At 46.7% G+C, this 21285-nt stretch overlaps 1 protein-coding gene across 2 annotated transcripts in view; it reads right to left on the reverse strand.

Annotated features, from left to right (window-relative positions):
* The window catches only part of TOPBP1 (DNA topoisomerase II binding protein 1), a 174870-nt gene that overhangs the window by 101124 nt on the left and 52461 nt on the right, over positions 1-21285 (reverse strand). For both annotated transcript variants that reach the window (XM_044293058.1, XM_044293057.1), the window contains exons 7-9: positions 8162-8341; positions 7781-7953; positions 7313-7476 (exon numbers count right to left, since the gene is read on the reverse strand). In XM_044293058.1, coding sequence (XP_044148993.1) covers positions 7313-7476; positions 7781-7953; positions 8162-8341 — 517 coding nt within the window. The remainder of the gene's footprint in view (positions 1-7312; positions 7477-7780; positions 7954-8161; positions 8342-21285) is intronic.

The following is a 21285-nucleotide window of genomic DNA, read 5'->3' on the forward strand; positions in this document are numbered from 1 at the left end:
CTGCTCTGGTGGAATGAGCAGTGATGCCGAAAGGCGGAGCTCTGCCCTTGGCTCGATAAGCCTCAGACACCGCCAGTTTAATGAAACGGGCAAAAGCCACCTTGGAGACCGCCAAACCCTTGCGCGAACCCTCCGGAACCAAAAACAGGGAGTCCGTGCGCCGAAAGGATCCGGTGACCTCCAAGTAAATCCTCAACGCCCTGACCACATCCAGACGGTGCAGTTCCCGTTCTCTGGGGTGGGAAGGAGAGGGACAGAGCGACGGAAGGACGATGTCCTCATTGATGTGAAAGGCGGAAACCACCTTTGGCAGGAAGGTCGGGACAGGCCGAAGCACAACCTTATCCTGGTGGAAGACCAGGAAAGGGTCGGAGCAAGAAAGAGCCGCTAACTCCGACACCCGTCGGAGAGACGTGATGGCCACAAGAAAGATGACCTTGCAGGACAGAAGACGAAGGGAGACTTCCCGTAAAGGCTCGAAGGGGGCGGATTGGAGCGCCGAGAGCACCACATTCAGGTCCCAGGAAGGAACTGGAGGGCGGTACGGCGGAACAGAGTGAGCCACCCCTTGTAAGAAGGTCTTAATGGGCCCTAGAGGGGCCAGGGGACGCTGGAGAAGAATAGACAGCGCCGAAATCTGTCCCTTCAGAGAACTGAGGCTCAGCCCCAGGTCCAGACCCGACTGGAGGAAGGACAGGAGTGTGGGAAGGGAGAATCGGAGAGGAGGGATGCTCCGGGACTCACAGAACCCCAGATAGGACCTCCAAACCCGATAGTAGATCCTAGAGGATACAGGCTTACGAGCATGGATCATGGTGCGGATTACGTCCGCGGAGAAACCCCGTCGCGTTAAGACGGCGGTCTCAATAGCCACGCCGTCAAACGTAGCGAGCCTAAATGCTCGTGGAAGATCGGTCCCTGAGAGAGAAGGTCTTCCCTGGAGGGCAGTGGCCACGGTGCGTCTGCCAACAGCAACATTAGGTCGGCGTACCAAGACCGGCGGGGCCAATCCGGGGCGATTAAAATCGCGGGAACGCCCTCTGCCGCGATCCTCCGAAGAACCCGTGGCAGGAGGGGAAAAGGAGGAAAGACGTACAGAAGGGAGAATTCGCGCCACGGAAGGACGAGCGCGTCGGCGCCGTATGCCTTCGGGTCCCGTGCCCTGGCCAGGTATAGGGGGACCTTGTGGTTGAATTTGGAAGCCATGAGGTCCACGTCGGGGCGACCCCAGTGAAGACAAAGGGCTTCGAACACCTCTGGGTGCAGGGACCATTCTCCCGGGTCGATGGTGGACCGGCTGAGGAAATCCGCCGCCCAGTTGTCCACCCCCGGGATGTAAATCGCAGATAAGGCCGGCACGTGCGTCTCCGCCCAGAGGAGAATGAGGGACACCTCTTGCATCGCTGCAGCGCTGCGAGTGCCTCCCTGATGGTTTATGTATGCCACAGCCGTGGCATTGTCCGATTGGATCCGAACAGGGTGGCCCTTCAGTAGATGGGTCCAGTGTCTGAGGGACAGAAAAATCGCCCTCAGTTCCAGAATATTGATTGGAAGTCTGGACTCCGATAGAGACCAAACGCCCTGGACGGACCGGGGAGGGAAACCCCCCCCCCCCCCCCCCACCCCCGTAAGCTGGCATCGGTGGTAATCACCAGCCAGTTCAGTGGGAGGAAGGACTTCCCCCTTAGAGGGATATGCAACCACCAGCTGAGGGAAGCCCGAGCCAGGGGAGGCAGAAGAAAGGTCCTGTCCAGACTCCCCGGTGATTTGTCCCAGGCCGACAGAATTGCCCTCTGAAAGGTGCGGGATCGGAATTGTGCGAACGGCACCGCTTCGAAACAGGCAACCATCTTTCCCAACAACCGCATGCTGGATCTGAGGGAAGGGCGGCGATGACGGAGGAGACTGTGAACCGACCCGTGAAGGGCCAGACGCTTGTCCGACGGGAGGCGGACCTCCGCCAACTCTGTATCCAGGAGCATCCCCAGGAAGATCAGCCGTCTGGAGGGGATAAGGGAAGACTTGGGGTGGTTGATAACCCAACCGAACCGCGTCAGGGTCTCCAGGGTGAGGTCCACACTGCCGGATGCCTGAGAGAAGGAGGGTGCCTTGACCAGGATGTCGTCCAAGTATGGGAGAAGAAAAACACTTCTTGAACGTAGAAGGGCCAAGACAGGGGCCAGGACCTTGGTGAACACCCGAGGAGCCGTCGCCAGACCAAAGGGAAGGGCGACGAATTGGAAGTGATCGTCCCCCACCGCGAAGCGCAGGAAGCGGTGATGACATGGAGCAACCGGGACGTGGAGGTATGCATCCTGAATGTCGATCGAAACCATGAAATCCCCTCTTTCCAGGGAGGCCACTGCGGACCTGAGAGACTCCATCCGGAATCTCTGTAGTCGGAGAAAACGGTTCAGGCGTTTTAGGTCCAAGATCGGTCGCACTGAGCCTTCCTTCTTGGGAACCACAAAGAGGTTCGAGTAGAACCCCCTGAACCTTTCTGTCGGAGGCACGGGGGCGACGACACCCTTGTCCATTAGAGAGCGAATAGCCGCGAAGAAGGCGGCCGCTCGTACGGGATCCCGCGGAGGACGGGATCGGAAGAAACGGTCTGGCGGAATGGACGCAAATTCGATCTTGTATCCGCAAGATACAATCTCGAGCGCCCATGCGTCTGAGATGTGGGCCCGCCATACGTTCCTGAACAGGAGAAGGCGGCCCCCCACCCGGGTGGGTGGGGGCGCACCTTCAGGCAGAGGGCTGCTGGCCTGTGGGAGCCCGTGCAGGCTGGGACTTGCGCCAGGTAGGTTGCGTCCGAAAAAACGGCTTCTTGCGCCTATCTTGGACTGGGCCAGAGGAAGAAGAACTGGCCGCGGGTCTAGACCCGGTGGTCTTGCGAAAGGACCGAAACCGGGACGAACCAGCGCGACCACGGGGGGCGCCCTTTGGCCTGGACTGGGGGAGGAGAGTACTCTTCCCACCCGTGGCCTCTGATATAAGTTCGTCCAGACGGGTCCCGAACAGGCGGGAACCCGTAAATGGTAGGCCGGCCAAAGAGCGTTTGGAAGCGGCGTCCGCCGCCCAAACCTTCAGCCAGAGTTCCCTCCTGACAGAAACTGCCAGGGCAGAGGAACGGGCAATGAGGGCACCCGCATCAAGGGAGGCCTCACAGACGAATTTTCCGGCCTGAACAATTAGTTGGGCTAAGGAGCGGAGGTCCTGAACAGGGACGTCCGACCCTAACTCCCGTTCCAGTTGCAAACCCCATTCAGAGACCGCTTTACCAACCCAGGCGGAGGCAAAGACCGGTCTAAGGGCCGAACCAGAGGCAGTAAATATGGCCTTGGAGAGGGATTCCGTACGACGGTCCTCAACAGACTGGAGGGAAGATCCGTCCTGTACCGGAATAGTAGTGCTTTTGGACAGGCAAGCCACGGGAGGATCAACCTTAGGCGGGGATGTCCACGTGGTCACAGAATCCGCTGGAAAGGGATAGCAAATGTCCAGCTTTTTGGGTGTAATAAAGCGGACGTTAGGCCGGGTCCAAGCCTTGGATACCACAGAAGAAAAATCAGCGTGTATGGGAAAAACCTTGGAGGCCTGTCTGGGGCGGAGAAAGGACACGCCGGCCTGTTCGGAGCTGGGGGGGTCATCGTGTATCTGAAAGGTATCACGGATGCTAGCGATAAGATGCCCCACCGCGGACGCCAATTTGGACGGAAGCTCTGAGTCCATGTCCACGTCCGAATCCGCCAGTTCTCCCTCAGAAAGCGTATCCCTTTGAGAGGATAGACTCGACTGAGCTCGCACGCATGGCGGAGAGAGCGAAGCATCTGGAGAAGATGTGCGCTCAACCCTTGAACGTTTCTGAGTATGCCGGGCCCTGGAAGATTCGCTGGGAGGCAGGGAACCAGTGGGGGCGGCAGAAACGGTAGTCCCAGCGGGTGCGACAGGGATTGTGGCAGCCTGCGGGAGAGGCGGTCTATCCACGAGACGGCCCACTACGTGTGTAAGGCTTTCCACTGCCTGAGACAGAGACCTAGCCCAGTCAGGGGGTTCAGAGGCACCGGGGGTCGCAGCGGGAAGCGGGCCCTGCATCGGGGCCTGACATGCAAGGCAATGCGGCTCAGATTGTCCACGCGGAAAAAGTTCCTTACAGGCGGTACAGGCATGGTACCAGGGTTTGGGGGCACCCGTGGGATCTGACATGCTGAAAGGTGGTTGTACTCTAATACAGAGACCACAAAGGGTTATAGCAGCTATGACCAGGAGGGTTAGGAGAGGGTTAACTGTCCTACCAGTGCCTCAGAAGAACGTCAGGAGTAGAGATGGAGCAGATCAGCAGCAGCAGAGAGCAGCAACAGCAGTGAGCCAGCAGATAGCGCCCACAGAAGCCGAGCGATGTACACAGGAGTTTAGAGTCCCCCACCGTGTCTCAGCTTCCTGTCAGGAGTGAGGAAGCGCGGGAAATCTCAGCAGAATCGCGGGGAAAACAAGCTCCGCCCCCTCCAGCGCTTGCTCCGCCCCCAACAGGACGCGCGCGTAAGCCACGCCCCCTGCTGCCGAAAATGCTCTCAGGGCTAAGAAGAAGCCAGATGCCAGAAAATAAAGGGCCCGCAGGCCCCTGGAGTGCGGCGATTTGCCCAGGTGGGTGACCCTCTGCCACCAAGTCCCCTGTTTCGCCGAGAAACAAGCTCCGCCGCGATCTGCCCATGTCGGGCATAAGCCCCGCCCCCCGATCGGAACGGAGCGGGCGGCGGCGGGAAGGGAGAGAGGGAGAGAGAATGCCGGGCTGAAGAAAGCAGCGTGGGGGGAACGGCGTGGAGGAAGGCGGCCCCCCTGCTGAGGATAACCTGAGGGGAGCTGGGGAGGGTCTGCTTGAGCGCTCAGAATAAGCGACCACGGGTGCCCCCCTTACCCAGAGGGGTAGGTGCTGCAAATAGGGACGGGGTATGGGCTGGAATAGCCATCTCACCGAACGACGTCTTCACCCTCAGTTCCTTCCAGCAGGGTCGCCCCTTCAGCCACTGGCACCGCAGTGGCAGGAAGCTGGTAGAGGGGCTTGGCGTGCGGGCGACCCCCTAGCTGGCGGGATGTAGGGGAGCCATTGCTGCCCAGATCCTCCTATTGCTTCTGTGGGGGAGGCAGCAGTGCAGATAAATTGGCACTGGCGCAGCTCAACCCCGGGAGAGCAGAGAGGTCCATGCGTCTCTGGTATCCCTAGGAAAAAGTAAAATAACAAAATTAGAAAAATAAAATATCAAGGAGAAAACAGCCCTGCAGTAGCAGGGAGTGTCTTGCCTCCTTGGACACTAAGCTAAAACTGGTAGCCTCTATCTCCAGGCTGAGGGTATAGCTGATGGAGGAGGGGCTTAACAGTTTTACTTAGTGTCACGCCTCCTAGGGAGCTGAGCTATACCCAAGGTCTGTGTCCCCCAAGGAAAATGGGTGAGAAATATATTCCAAAGATTTTGTCTATTTCAATGTATGATGATGGGTTGAAATCACATATATATATATATATATATATATATATATAATTTTTTTTTATGATCTATTTGTGAACTTGGTCCTATATGAAATTATATTGTGATATTTAGGTTTTTATTTATTATCTATGCATGTGGTCAATCTGAGGGGATTATATATGTGCCTGACTTTGCTGGTATCGAGGTTCCAGTGTTTGAGCAGAAGTATTTTGATTTAAATTAAGAACTGACATTGTTGCCCTGCACTAAGATGGCACCTGCCGCGCTCCCGATTAGGTTGACGTCACGCTATAGATGTTTGGTGTCTTACGTGGTTGGCTGCCGTTCTTCGTTAGGCTGTGAGCAGGCACAAGCAGATACACTCGGGCGATATCTGGTGCGAGTTCTTCCTGAGTGTTGAGTGTGTTGCCGGCTGTTTCACGGGATCTAGCGAGACTATGTACGGGCATGCCGGGACTCCACTATAATAAAAGCTCTAACTGCAGGAGGTCTGACTACACAGGTGTATTGTTTGTATGGTATCAGGGAGGGAGGGTTGGTCTCAATCAATTTGGGCTTTATAAGGTTCAGTATCGGCTTGGATACACACGCCCCCCAGAAGAAGCGCAGTGAAAGGTACGTAGGGGTTTTCTTAGCCCCCTCAAGCTCTGAATTGGCATGTGCTTACTTGTTATGTGCTTTTCTCTTTGTACATTTTTAGCTTGATCATGGTCTTTTGGACCAGATCCCCTTTCATACCAAACTGATTACTTTGATGTCTGAGTCTGATCAATTGTCCATATTATATTGAGATTATTTCCTACTATTTGGCCTTTGACATCTACCAGTTTGGGTATACATTATAGAGGATATGCTTACGGATCTAGACCTTTATATTTGTTACAATTAATATTGCACAAGTGTTACACAAATATGTCACAGATGTAGATTTAGAGTCTGGTTGGGTATATCATCTATCATAGCACCTACCTGCAATGTTTTTATGATTGTCTTTGATATCATGTATGTCTAATTGTGGACACCTAATAAAGATGTGTTTTGTATTACATATGTGTGGCGTTTTTGAATAGGTTTTCTGACACATTTTCTTTAAGCTTAAACCGACTGTTTAGACTTGCATCAGATTTATCACAGTAAGGGTACATTCACATGTCCGTGGAATGGGTCCGGAGCGGGTGCGGACACATTTATTCTCAATGAGGCAGGAATGGATGCGGAGAGCACACTATGTGGTCTCTGCATCGGCATTTCCGGAGCGCGGCCCTGATCTTCCGGTACCCAGCTCAGGAAAAAAATATAACATGTCCTATTCTTGTCCGCAATTGTGGACAAGAATAGGCAATTCTATGGGGGTGCTGGCCGGGTGTATTGCGGATCTGCAATACACTACTGACGTGTGAATGGACCCTAAGGCAGGCTGTATGATAAATTGGGTGTAGGGATACACATTTTTCTCTACAAACTATTGTTTTGATCACTCAGACAGCTTTTTTGCCAGAATTAAGAGCAATTTGGGCTTATCTTAGGCCCACTCCCTTTCCAGTGAGCTCCACCCCTTCTGTTAAGCCTCATCCCTTGTCAAGCATGTCAGGGGGAAAAAAAAGTGTAGAAAACCTAGGAGCACCAAATTGAATCAATCTGTGCAATTATTAAATCTGGGCCAATGAATCAGTCGGAATTGATTTATAATGCAGTCCATGAAGATTTTTAACTACCTGACAACTATTCTTGCATGCAGACTAATCTATTCTTGATACAAAAAAGTACCAGAATCCAGGCAGAGGCTTAAAGTTGCAAGATGACTAAGACATTTCTCTCCAGACCTGTGATTATTCTTGTTTAAAAACTGTGTCAGTTCCTCATCATTTTCTCCAATGATAACATGGGTAACGTCACCAGTGAGCTGATTAAATCGTACTCCTCCTCCACTGTTAATGAGCCTCCTCAGCTTATCTAGCTTTCTTCCTCCAAAACCACATACATATATCTGTGGATGAACGCACATGAATTAAGAATAAATCAATGTATGAACGAGACACGCAGGGCAAAAATCTGCGCGAAAACTTAGTCTAAACACCATATTTTAGATTCATCATGGATCAATTCTGCAGATGTTACAGTTGAACGGGATAAAAAACACATACCCACCACTGCTCAACTTTCTATATGCTCTAGTTGATACAAGAGGTCCTGCCTCTAATTTAACACTTATTAAAACATTTTTATCTTATGCCATGTATGTAGAGGCTATCAATACAAAAGTCTGGAAAATGACGATAATAAATACCCACCCTGCAGCCATCAAGCAGATCTTCTGGAGCCTGTAAAGAACTAATGTCCAAGTTTTCAAGAGTATCTGGTGGGGGCTCCAGTCTTGTACTCATCACAGAATTAAAGGCAGATTCATTCACACAGCTGTTAATACTAATGTTAGAAATATGGCTGACATCAGACAATGCCCGATCTGTAGGACACAGAAAAGCTCATTAATATACAAGGTGGTCGTTTGCTATACAATTAAAAGCAGGCACCAGAAAACAAGTTGGGTTATTATATTTTCATGCACATATACATACAGCCAGATGTTTAATGTAAGTGAACATGACAATATCACTGCATTTACACAACATTTTTGTTTGACTTCTGGAAGCCTTACCCTTTAGTTTACTTACTATCTAGTTTGTTAGTGCTGCTTGTTGGGGTGGAAGTCTCTGGCATAATCTTAGTGGATAACATGGGTTCCATCGTGTACATGCTCTCATCCTGACAAAAACCTCTCTCAATACTATCAAAGAACCACTGGATTGAGACACAATGCACATTCCATTTTCTAGCACACTCATATTTCTGACCTGTGGAATAACAAAACAGTCAACAAATATTGTATTGAGGTGTCAACACAAATTATATACACCATATACAGTTAGGAATAGAAGTATTTGAACACCCTGCGATTTTGCAAGTTCTCCCACTTAGAAATCACAGAGGGGTCTGAAATTCACATTGTAGGTGCATTCCCACTCAGAGACAGAATAAAAAATAAAAAAATAAATCAGATTGTATGATTTTTAAAGAATTTATTGCTGAACATATGTATTTGAACACCCGATAAACAGCAAGAATTCTGCCTCTCAAAGACCTGTTACTGTGCCTTTAAAAAGTCCCTCTACTCCACTCAATCTAACTTAGGAGCACCTGTCTGAGCTCTTTAAAGACACCCCACCCCACAGTCAGTCAGACGCCAACTACTACCATGGGCAAGACCAAAGACCTGTCAAAAGACACAAGAGAGACAAAATTGTGGACCTCCACAAGGCTGGAAAGGGCTACGGGGCAATTGCCAAGAAGCTTGGTGAAAAGATCAACTCTTGGAGCAATTGTTAGAAAATGGAACAGGCTAAAGACAACTGTCAGTCTCACTCGGACTGGGGCTCCATGCAAGATCTCACCTTGTGGGGTATCACTGATAAGAAAGGTGAGGAATCAGCCCAGAACTACAAGGGAGAGCTGGTCAATGACATGAAGAGAGCTGGGACCACAGTTTCAAAGGTCACTGTCGGTAGAACACTACGCCATCATGGTTTCAAATCATGCATTGAACGGAAGGTTCCCCTGGTCATCACATGTCCAGGCCCGTCTGAAGTTTGCCAATGACCATCTGGATGATCCAGAGGTCACTCATCATGTTTGGAGGAAAAATAAGGATGAGTTGCATTCCAAGAACACCATCCCTACTGTGAAGCATGGGGGTGGTAACCTCATGCTTTGGGGGTGCTTTTCTGCGAAGGGGACAGGACGACTGCACTGTATTAAGGAGAGGATAAATGGGGCCATTTATTGTGAGATTTTGAGCAACAACCTCCTTCCCTCAGTCAGAGCATTGAAGATGGGTCGTGGCTGGGTCTTCCAACATGACAACGACCCTAAATCCAATACAACAGCTTTGGAGGGCGTTGAAACTAAATGTTCCTCAGCGACAGCCCAGAAACCTGACAGATCTAGAGGAGATCTGTGTGGAGGAGTGGGCCAAAATCCCTGTTGCAGTGTGTACAAACCTGGTCAAGAACTACAGGAAACGTTTGACATTTGTAATTGCAAACAAAGGCTTCTGTACAAAATATTAACACTGATTTTCTCAGGTGTTCAAATACTTATGTTCAGCAGTGCAAGACAAATACATTCTTTGAAAATCATACAATGATTTCCTGAATTTTTTTTTTTTTCAATTCCGTCTCAGAGTGGGAATGTACTTACTTACAATGTGAATTTCAGACCTCTCCATGATTTCTAAGTGGGAGAACTTGCAAAATCGCAGGGTGTTCAAATACTTCTGTTCCTCACTGTATACTGCTAATAGCAACAAATGTATCCAAAAAAGAAATAAAAAAAATCTGACATCTCGTTTCCAAATTTGGTCATGCTGAACAGATCCAAGTACTGTAGGGAGCTTTAAAGGGATTTTCTCACCCTAGACATTTATGGCATGTCTACAGGTTATGACAAATATCTGAAAGATAGCTGTCAGATCTGAACCTATATCTATAGAAAGGCTCCCTCCATCCCTCCCCGCGGCAAAAAACGGACTGAGTGAGGTGGCAGTCCACTGTGCTTTTTCCCTTAGAAGGGAACTTACTGTAAAATTATTCTACCAAGGGGAATAAATATCAGCTGGTGTGAAGAAAATGAATTGAAATTTTCATGAATAACAAATAGGGCTGGGTCGATTATGACAATTGTAAATTGTGATTAATTGAACATGGAACCTTAATTTCGATTATAGAACGATTATTTTGTGGTGTGGCTTGGAGCATGACCCAGGGTGTAATTAGCATGGGGTGTTATATGACACCAATGGTTTGATCATATTTTGAGCGCGGCGCATTTTTTAAAGAGAATTTTTTTTTCTCTATTGGGTATATTCCTGTGTACATATGTTTAAAGGGGTTGGCCACTCTCCATGTATTTTCTGCAACTGTGTGGGAGGCAGCGAAAAAGGATATTTCCTAATATATGTCTTTAAGTAGATCTGCCTATTTTTTCAACAATCTGAAGCCACGCCCCCTGAGCCCCGCTCTGATGTGCAGCCAGTCCGTCCATGGCTGCACGAGACATGGAGAAGCTCCATCCATGCCTACTGTGTAAATGAGCATGCGCCGCTTTTCCACATCGCATTGCAGCGCATGCCCAGTCTGCCCCTGCCATAGCATGCCCAGCTTGCCACACAGAGTGCAGGGAGGAAAGGTTCTGATCTCCACAGTTCATGACTGTGGAGATCAGAACCTTCTAAAATGTAGATATAATGTCCTTTCCCCCCTCGCAGTCTTCAATGTGCCCCGTCATTTTCTTTATTTACTGGGCGAGCGATTACAGGATCCTACCCCTGCAGCCCTCAATGTGCCTCCATACCAGGCTGCCTCCTAGCTAATTTATTCACTTCACTTCTGCCAGACGTGCTTCTCTGCAATTACACAGAGGCAAGTGAAGTGAATAAATTAGATAAGAATCCCCGCCCTATCTTCTGAACTGTCTGCTAGCCCCGCCTCCACCTCCTTGCCCCGCCTCCCTCCGTCTAGCTCCACCAGGCATGATGCCTCTGGATTGCCACAACCCCTCCAGTAATGAAGTAAGTGACGTGAGGACAGTGCAGGGGTGTATGTGTGTGAAAGAGGGGTGGTCACTTAGCTTTCCCCGGCTATTCCTCTGCACATATGCCATTCAGAACAGGAGGAAAGCTGGGTGCTATTATGTAATGTGACTCAGCTTTCCTGATGTCCTGCATGGCACAAGTGCAAAGGCATGAGAAGATATGAGGGGAAGTGGGAGTTGTGTTACTCAGCTTTCTCAGACTATTCTCATGTCTCTCCACATGTGCCATGCAGGACAGCAGAAAAGCTGGGTGCTATTACATCATGCACAGTGGCGTCGCTACAGGGGGGCAAGGGGGGGAAATTGCCCCCCCTAGGTCATTCCTTGCCCCCCCGGGTGCCCACCCCGCTGATTCGCTAATCGCTGCTGCGCCCGGCCGCCCGCACTACTGAGTGACTCAGTGATTCAAGTACACACTACAGACAACACAGATACACAGACCCCTATAACTTAGGGGTATCAGGGTACATTATACAGGGATAATATAACGAAGAACTCCTGTATAATGTCCCCTGATAGCACTGAGTCCTCCTCAGTTATATTACCCTTGTATAATGTACCCTGATACCCCTTAGTTATAATACCCCCTTGTATAAGGTACCCTGATACCCCTTAGTTATAATATTACCCATAATGTCCCCTGATACCCCTCAGTTATATAACTGAGGGTAATCGGGGTACATTATACAGGGGGTAATATAACCAAGGGGTATCAGGGTACATTATTCAGGGGTAATATAACTTATATTACCACCGTATAATGCCTGATAGGCCCCCTGAGTAACTTATATTACCCTTGTATAATTATGGGCACAAGAGAAGCTGAAACCCCGCCCCTTGGGCAGAAAGAACAGGGATTAGTTCAGGTTATAAAACACGAGTTTGCAGTATTCATAATGTGGACAGGGGGGATACTTATATGTTTTAAATGCACATTAGAAGACCTGTGCATGGATATGTACAGCTAATTATGGTTATTGGGCCTGTCAGTGTCCCTTTAATTATATTACCCCGGCGCCAGGGGCGTAGCTGCAGGGGAAGCGGCTGCTTTGGGGCCCTGACCTAGAAGGGGCCCATCCAGGAGGACTAAAAGATTTTGTCAGGGCCTCCTCAACAGTATTACACTATGAAAAAAATATACAGATAGTACAGACAGAGTAGGAAAAGGATGGAACAGCTGCCGGGCCTGGTCACTAGCCATGGGGACTGGGACATTTCAGTCCATGACCGTCCCTCGGTTTGGCTGGACAGGCATCTGGTTGCAATGGGGCAACATACATTCACCATGCGGTTTGCCTCAGCATCTGCAATTTGTGTAGAAACCTAGACTATATTGTTTCCATAGTTTTCCATGAAGCGAATATAGATGTAAGTGAGCAGATGGATCTAGACGTGCAACATCCTTTCTTATGTGTTACAGCTTGTACAGTGTCCGAAGAGGAAGAAACCAAAAACCATACAGCCCAGGGGACGGCATTTTCTTACACCTAGCCCCCCAGCCAAAGTGTTAAAGTGGCATCAGATATCACCAAGGTCAAGCCAAGTAATTGTAAGTTTTCATGTGGAGTATGTTTGTTATACACATATAGCATACACTGTGCCACACAATATACAGTATACCTCTACACTGTGCCCCACAATATACAGTATACCTCTACACTGTGCCCCACAATATACAGTATACCGCTAGACTGTGCCACACAATATACAGTATACCGCTAGACTGTACCACACAATATACAGTATACCCTGTGTAGGGGTTATACTGTTTATTGTACAGCATGGCACAGGGGTTATATTGTCCGGCATGGTGTAACCTCCATACATTTGATGTACAGTATACGTTATAATCCTTGTACCATGCCATACAATATACATTATAATCCATACACCATGCCACAGCATAATATAGAGTATTGTTCATAAACATGCTATACAATATATATTATAATCCTAAATATACTGTACAGCATGGTGTATGAACTATAACTTATATTGTATTTTTCAGTAGTATGATTAGCTGGTGAAAATTAGGCTACTTTCAGACTAGCGTTCGGGGCTCCGCTTGTGAGTTCCGTTTGAAGGGGCTCACAAGCGGCCCCGAACGCTTCCGTCCAGCCCTAATGCATTCTGAGTGGACGCGGATCCGCTCAGAATGCATCAGTCTGGCAGCGTTCAGCCTCCGCTCCGCTCAGCAGGCGGACACCTGAACGCTGCTTGCAGCGTTCGGGTGTCCGCCTGGCCGTGCGGAGGCAAACGGATCCGTCCAGACTTACAATGTAAGTCAATGGGGACGGATCCGTTTGAATATGACACACTATGGCTCAATTTTCAAACGGATCCGTCCCCCATTGACTTTCAATGTAAAGTCTGGACGGATCCGTCTGAGGCTACTTTGACACTTAGAATTTTTTTTACAATATAATGCAGACGGATCCGTTCTGAACGGATCCACCGTCTGCATTATATGAGCGGATCCGTCTCAGACGGATCCGCTCTGAACGCAAGTGTGAAAGTAGCCTTATTAGTGCCCCTCCATTTTTGACTGTGTATCTTCTCTGCCCCCCCTATATATTGGATCCTAGAGTCGCCACTAATCATGCAATGTCACTCAGATTTTCTGCAAGGCATAAATGCAGATAGTAAGAACATGGAAAGGCAGGGGGAGGGGTTCACTCAGGTTTCCCAGAGACTCATGTCTTTGCACATGTGTCATGCAGGATAGCGAGTAATGTCACTGTCTCCCAGCTGTCCTGCATGACACAGACAATGGGGGGGAAGGGGGGCACTCACTTCCTCAAACTTTTCTCATGTCTCTGCACATGTGCCATGCTGGACAGCAGGAATGTTGGGTGGTATTACATCATGTAATGACACAGATTCTTGTTAAATAAACTGAACACTGCCAGAACCTACCAGATCCCATTCACTATAATGGGTCTGTTGGGTTCCGGCATGAGTACTGCCATTTTGTAGAACAAAATACTGCTGCATGAGATGGGGCAGGTCGAGAAGTTAGGGATGGTTGTGAGACGAGCCAGGGCGTATAGTGGGGGAGACTAGGAACGGGCATGGGGGCCCAATCTAAATTCTTGCTATGGGGCTTAATAATTTCTATGTACGCCCCTGCTTAGGGGGATCTGTGGTGGATGACACTTATGGGGGATCTGTGGTGGATGACACTTATGGGGGATCTGTGGTGGATGACACTTATGGGGGATCTGTGGTGGATGACACTTATGGGGGATCTGTGGTGGATGACACTTATGGGGGATCTGTGGTGGATGACACTTATGGGGGATCTGTGGTGGATGACACTTATGGGGGATCTGTGGTGGATGACACTTATGGGGGATCTGTGGTGGATGACACTTATGGGGGATCTGTGGTGGATGACACTTATGGGGGATCTGTGGTGGATGACACTTATGGGGGATCTGTGGTGGATGACACTTATGGGGGATCTGTGGTGGATGACACTTATGGGGGATCTGTGGATAACATTTATGGGGGATCTGTGGATGACATGGTATGTAGCTGGAGGGAGAAAACGTGGCCTTACCACAATGAAGGGTACAGTCTGTATAAATAGGTGGCCGGCAAAAAAGGGGTGGATCAAATGGCGTGGTCAATAGGCGGAGTCAAGTGGGAGGAAAAATTAGCTTTTGCCTAGGGTGGCAAAAATCCTTGCACCAGTTCTACACGTGATTCCCTGATCCTCCCCCCTGCAGCCCTCAATGTGTCCCCTTATTTTATTTACTTAGCGGGTAATTCCCCAATCCTCCCCTTCCTCTCCCTCTCTAATTTTCAGGATGGCCGAGCAGTTTAACCCCTTCCATGCCGCGGTCCATAGGGACTGCTGTATAAAAAGGGGTTAACAGTGAGGGAGCTCCCTCCCTCTCCCATCGGGTGCTGCTGTGCCTTTGCAGCCACCCGATACTTGACAAGATCGCCCCATCTGCGGCTGCTCTGTTATGGCAGCCGCTGATTGTTACCATGGCAACCTGACGCCTTCACAGGCTTTCGGCTTGCCATGGTATAGCTAAGCTGGATCAGGCTTCTGCTAAAGGCAGCAGCAGCTTGATCAGCCTGTGTGTAAAGTCACAGTACACTACAGTACACTAGATAATGTACTGTAGTGTATTATATAGGCATCAGACCCACTGGATCTACAAGAACCAAGTAGGTCTGGGTCAAAAAACTAACAAAAAAAAGTGGATAAAAAAAAAATATAAATAAAAATTATTCTTATAGCCGCACATTTATCACCGATTATAAAAAATAAAAAACTACACGTTTGATATCACCGCGTCCATAACGACCTGATCTATAAAAGGGTCATGTTACTTTCCCAGAATGCCATAAAAAAAAAAAAAAACTATGATGAAATAAAACGTTTGCCCACCTCACTTCCAAAAAAGGTAATAAAAGTGATCAAAAGAGTCGTATATACGCCAAAATTGTACCAATCAAACCGTCACCACATCCCACAAAAAATGAGCCCTACATGAGACAAAAAATAAATAAAATATAGCTCTCAGACTATGGAGACACTAAAACTTAAATTTTTTTTATAAAATGCTATTATTGTGTTAAAGTAAAAAACAAAACAAAAAAAAAACCATTAGACATATTAGGAATAGCTGCGTCTGTAAGGACCTGCTGTATAAAAATGTCACATGACCTAACCCCTGAGGTGAACACTGTAAAAAAAATTATAATATGAAACCGGTGTAAAATAAGCCATTTTTTGTCATCTTACATCACAAAAAGTGTAATACCAAGCAATCAAAAAGGTGTATGCCCCCCAAAATAGTTTCAATTAAACTGCCATCTCATCCCGCAAAAAATGAGACCCTACATAAAAATAAAAAAGAGCCCTTACATAAGACAGTATCCCAAAAATTGAATTGATAGCTAGATAGATATGAGATAGCTAGATAGATAGATAGATATGAGATAGATAGATAGATATGAGATAGATATATATGAAATAGCTAGACGATAGATAAATAGACAGACAGATGCTGACTTGATGAAATGACACCTGAGGTGCTGTTGTTACTATGGTATCATAGTTGGCCAGGGATGTCATGTGACCGCTCCCCTGGAGATGCTTGCTGTGATGCATGCTGGGATTTTTACTTTCACTTTGCAGCTGCTCCACCCACACAGCCTCTCATCTATGGGAGCATACCATCCTGAACACAGTAGAAAAATTATACATACACAGTATATCTATCATTATACTAATATCTCTTGGCTTTAGTTATTATCTGCGGCCATTTTTTATTATTTTTTTATGCATAAAGGTGGCCAACCCCTTTAAGTATGAAATCACAATTCAACAAATATCACTTCACAATTTGCTACCCATTTTCTCCTGAATGCAGCAACACCCCACTTGTGGTCATGTTGTTTGGGGATGTGCCAGGGCTCAGAAGGGAAGGAGCGGCATCTGGATTTTCTAACATGGAATTTGCTGAAATAGTTTTTAAGACTCATAATTTATTATTTCGTCAGCTCAGCTGTGTGGGGGCTTATTTTTTGCAGGACGAGCTGTAGTTTTCATTGGCACCATTTTGGAGTACATTTGAGTTTTCCATTTTTTGGGAGGTGAGGCCACAAAAAAAGCTGTTGTGGTGTAATATAATTTTTTTTACACATTCACTTGGGATAGATGGGATAGATCATATGTTATTTTCGCAGAGCCGTTCACGTGGAAATACCAAATATGTACATTATTTTTCCATTTCACCACAATAACGGCAACCAATTAGAGACCTAACTGATTACTCTAAATTAAGGGGGGCTATGGCCTATAGTACTTTCCGTCCAAATGATAGTTCAGAGGACCCCAACAAGTCTATTCTGTAATGTTTTACAAACGTGTTCTTACTGGACCAGGTTGCAGCCCTACAAATCTGCCTCAGAGAAGCATCAGCTTTTTCTACATATAAAGATGACATGGCTCTAGTGGAATGAGCTTTTATATTGATTGGGCAATTGAGTCCTGAATCTTGTAGCAATCGGAAATGGACTGTTTAATCCATCTGGTGATGGATGCCTTAGATACCATTTTCCTTTTATTTGTACCTGAAAATTGTACTAACAAGTTGTCTGCTAATCTGAAGTCTTTTGTGACCTCTAAATATTTTACTGTTATCCTGACATCCAGGGAATGAAATTCTTCCTCTTAAGAGTTTTTAGGATCTGTGCAAAAAGAAGGTAGTACTATATCTTGGTCTTTATGGAAATCAGATACTACCTTAGGTAGAAAACCTGGGTCTAACCTCAGGGCTATTCTCTTATCCCGTATGGTAAGATAGGGGTCTCTGATAGAGAGGGCTTGTATTTCCCCCAGTCTCCTGGCCGATGTTATGGCTATGAGGAAAGCAGTCTTGTGAGATAGAAACTTAATGGAACTTCCCTCTAATGGTTTGAAAGGTTGTCTTGTTAGGCCCTTGAGAACAGTAGTTAGGTGCCAGGAAGGGGCTCCAGGTCTAAATGAAGGTTTTAATTTAGATGCAGCTTTGATTAATTTTTTAATCCATCTATGGCTAGCCAAATCAGTATCAAAGAAACCGCTCAGAGCGGATATTTGAACTTTCAGGATAGAGGGTCTAAGGCCAAATTCAAAGCCCTTCTGAGGAAACTCAAGAATCTGCTAAAGATTAGGTTCTGAGTGATTGGGTGTGATTTCTCCTGCCCAGGAACAGAACCTTTTCCATATCGTTAGATATATGGATGATGTCACCTTCTTCCTGCTTGCTTTCAGAGTGGATATAACTTCCTCTGATAGACCCTTGCGTTTCAAGATGTCGGATTCAGGGTCCATTCCGTTAACTTCAAGAATTCCAGACAAGGAGGAGTGATCGGGGCCTGCGTCAGAATGTCCTTCCTGGGGGAATGGATCCATGGTTGTTGTAGTGCTCTCTTCAACAGGGAGAACCAACTCTTTTTGGGCCAGAATGGCATTATCAGAATCAGATTGGCTCTTTCCTGAATGGCCTTCTGTATAATTCTGGGAATTAGCTGGAATGAAGGAAAAGCGTAAGCAAGATCCCAATCCCAGGTCTGAGAGAACGCATCTATTGCCTGGGGCTGGTCCCTGGGATTTAGAGAGTAAAAGAATGGAGCCTTTGAGTTGTCCCTTGAGGCAAATAGGTCTATGGATGGACGACCCCATCTTTTTGCAATCATGTTGAAAATTTGTATGTTTAAAGACCATTCTCCCTGGTCTACTTTTTTCCTGCTTAGGAAATCTGCTACATATTTTTTGCTTCCTTTTAGATGTATGGCTGAAATAGACTTTACTGTATTTTCCGCCCAGGAGAATATTTTCCCTGACAGGTTTCCTAGCTTCACTGACCTTGTACCCCCCTGATGTCTTAGGTAGGATACAGTCGTCACATTGTCGGAGAATATCTTTAACTGCTGGCCCTTCAATTCCTCCTTGGCAATCTTTAAGGTTTCCCAAACTGCTCTGAGTTCGCGATAATTTGATGACTGGGCAGCTATCTCTGGAGACCAGATTCCCTGATAGAGATTTTCGCCGACCTTTGCTCCCCATCCTGTACCACTTGTGTTGGTGGGGATTACTATCAATGGTGCTTTCTGCCCGACAAATTTTTTCACATTTTTTTTTTATTTAGCCACCATAGGATGGAATCTTTTACATGCCCCGGGATCAGAAACTTCTGGTCTTGTGAGGTCTGGCGTTTGTCCCATTTACTCAATAACCAGGCCTAAAGAGAGTTCTGTAGTGGATTTAACACCAGGGAACTGCCATACGATGCAGGCTGTCATTAATCCTAAGAGACTCATGGCTTCTCTGATGGAGTAGGATCTTCTAAGGAATTCTCTTGTCGCTTTCTGTAAGGATTCTATTCTTTCTGGTGGATAAAAAAGGATGCTTGTTTTGTTTAATCTAGGAGTATGCCGAGGAATTTCATTCTCGTCTTTAGTAGTAGGACTGACCTTTATTGGTTTATTGCCCATGCTAGATCATCTAAAAGATGACAAAATCTGCCTAGAATTGCTTCAATCTGATGTTTTGAATCTGCTATTATCAGAAAATCGTAGTTAATCCCTCTTTTCTTAGGAAAGCCACCATCTCCACTATCAATTTGGTGAAGACTCGGAGTGCAGATGAAATTCCAAAGGGGAGGGCGACAAACTGAAAATGGACAATGTTCCCCATAGGAGTTTTTATGGAGCATCTTAGGTTCTCCTGTGATTGAGCTTGGATCGGGAAGTGATAGTATGTATCCTTTAGATCGATCGTACACATTAATGCGTTCTTCACTATCAGCGGGATGGCAGTGCTCAAAGATTCCATTTAGAACTTCCTGTATGTTATATGCCTGTTCAGGTCCTTTAACCACTTCAGCCCCGCTAGGTGAAACCCCCTTCATGACCAGGCCACTTTTTACACTTCGGCACTACACTCCTTTCACCGTTTATCGCTCGGTCATGCAACTTACCACCCAAATGAATTTTACCTCCTTTTCTTCTCACTAATGGAGCTTTCATTTGGTGGTATTTTATTGCTGCTGACATTTTTACTTTTTTTGTTATTAATCAAAATATAACGATTTTTTTGCAAAAAAATGACATTTTTCACTTTCAGCTGTGAAATTTTGCAAAAAAAACGACATCCATATATAAATTTTTCGCTAAATTTATAGTTCTACATGTCTTTGATAAAAAAAAAAATGTTTGGGCAAAAAAAAAAAATGGTTTGGGTAAAAGTTATAGCATTTACAAACTATGGTACAAAAATGTGAATTTCCGCTTTTTGAAACGGCTCTGATTTTCTGAGCACCTGTCATGTTTCCTGAGGTTCTACAATGCCCAAACAGTATAACTACCCCACAAATGACCCCATTTCGGAAAGTAGACACCCTAAGGTATTCGCTGATGGGCATAGTGAGTTCATAGAACTTTTTATTTTTTGTCACAAGTTAGCGGAAAATGATGATGATTTTTATTTTTTATTTTTTTCTTACAAAGTCTCATATTCCACTAACTTGCGACAAAAAATAAAAAATTCTAGGAACTCGCCATGCCCCTCACAGAATACCTTGGGGTGTCTTCTTTCCAAAATGGGGTCACTTGTGGCGTAGTTATACTGCCCTGGCAATTTAGGGGCCCAAATGTGTGAGAAGAACTTTGCAATCAAAATGTGTAAGAAATGACCGGTGAAATCCGAAAGGTGCACTTTGGAATATGCGCCCCTTTGCCCACCTTGGCAGCAAAAAAGTGTCACACATGTGGTATCGCCGTACTCAGGAGAAGTTGGGGAATGTGTTTTGGGGTGTCATTTTACATATACCCATGCTGGGTGAGAGAAATATCTTGGCAAAAGACAACTTTTCCCATTTTTTTATGCAAAGTTGGCATTTGACCAAGATATTTTTCTCACCCAGCATGGGTATATGTAAAATGACACCCCAAAACACATTCCCCAACTTCTTCTGAGTACGGCGATACCAGATGTGTCACACTTTTTTGCAGCCTAGATGCGCAAAGGGGCCCAAATTCCTTTTAGGAGGGCATTTTTAGACATTTGGATCCCAGACTTCTTCTCACGCTTTAGGGCCCCTAAAAAGCCAGGGCAGTATAAATACCCCACATGTGACCCCACTTTGGAAAGAAGACACCCCAAGGTATCCAATGAGGGGCCTGGCAAGTTCATAGAATTTTTTTTTTTTTCGCATAAGTTAGCGGAAATTGATTTTTTTTTGTTTTTTCTCACAAAGTCTCACTTTCCGCTAACTTAGGACAAAAATTTCAATCTTTCATGGACTCAATATGCCCCTCAGCAAATACCTTGGGGTGTCTTCTTTCCAAAATGGGGTCAGTTGTGGGGTGTTTGTACTGCCCTGGCATTTGAGGGTCTCCGCAATCATTACATGTATGGCCAGCATTAGGAGTTTCTGCTATTCTCCTTATATTGAGCATACAGGTAATGAGATTTTTTTTTCCGTTCAGCCTCTGGGCTGAAAGAAAAAAATGAACGGCACAGATTTCTTCATTCGCATCGATCAATGTGGATGAAAAAATCTCTGCCAAAAAAAAAAAAATGGAGGGGAAAGGCGTCTGCCAGGACATAGGAGCTCCGCCCTACATCCATACCCACTTAGCT

Source organism: Bufo gargarizans, chromosome 5 (genome assembly GCF_014858855.1).
Source record: "Bufo gargarizans isolate SCDJY-AF-19 chromosome 5, ASM1485885v1, whole genome shotgun sequence".
NCBI classification, from domain to species: Eukaryota; Metazoa; Chordata; class Amphibia; order Anura; family Bufonidae; genus Bufo; species Bufo gargarizans.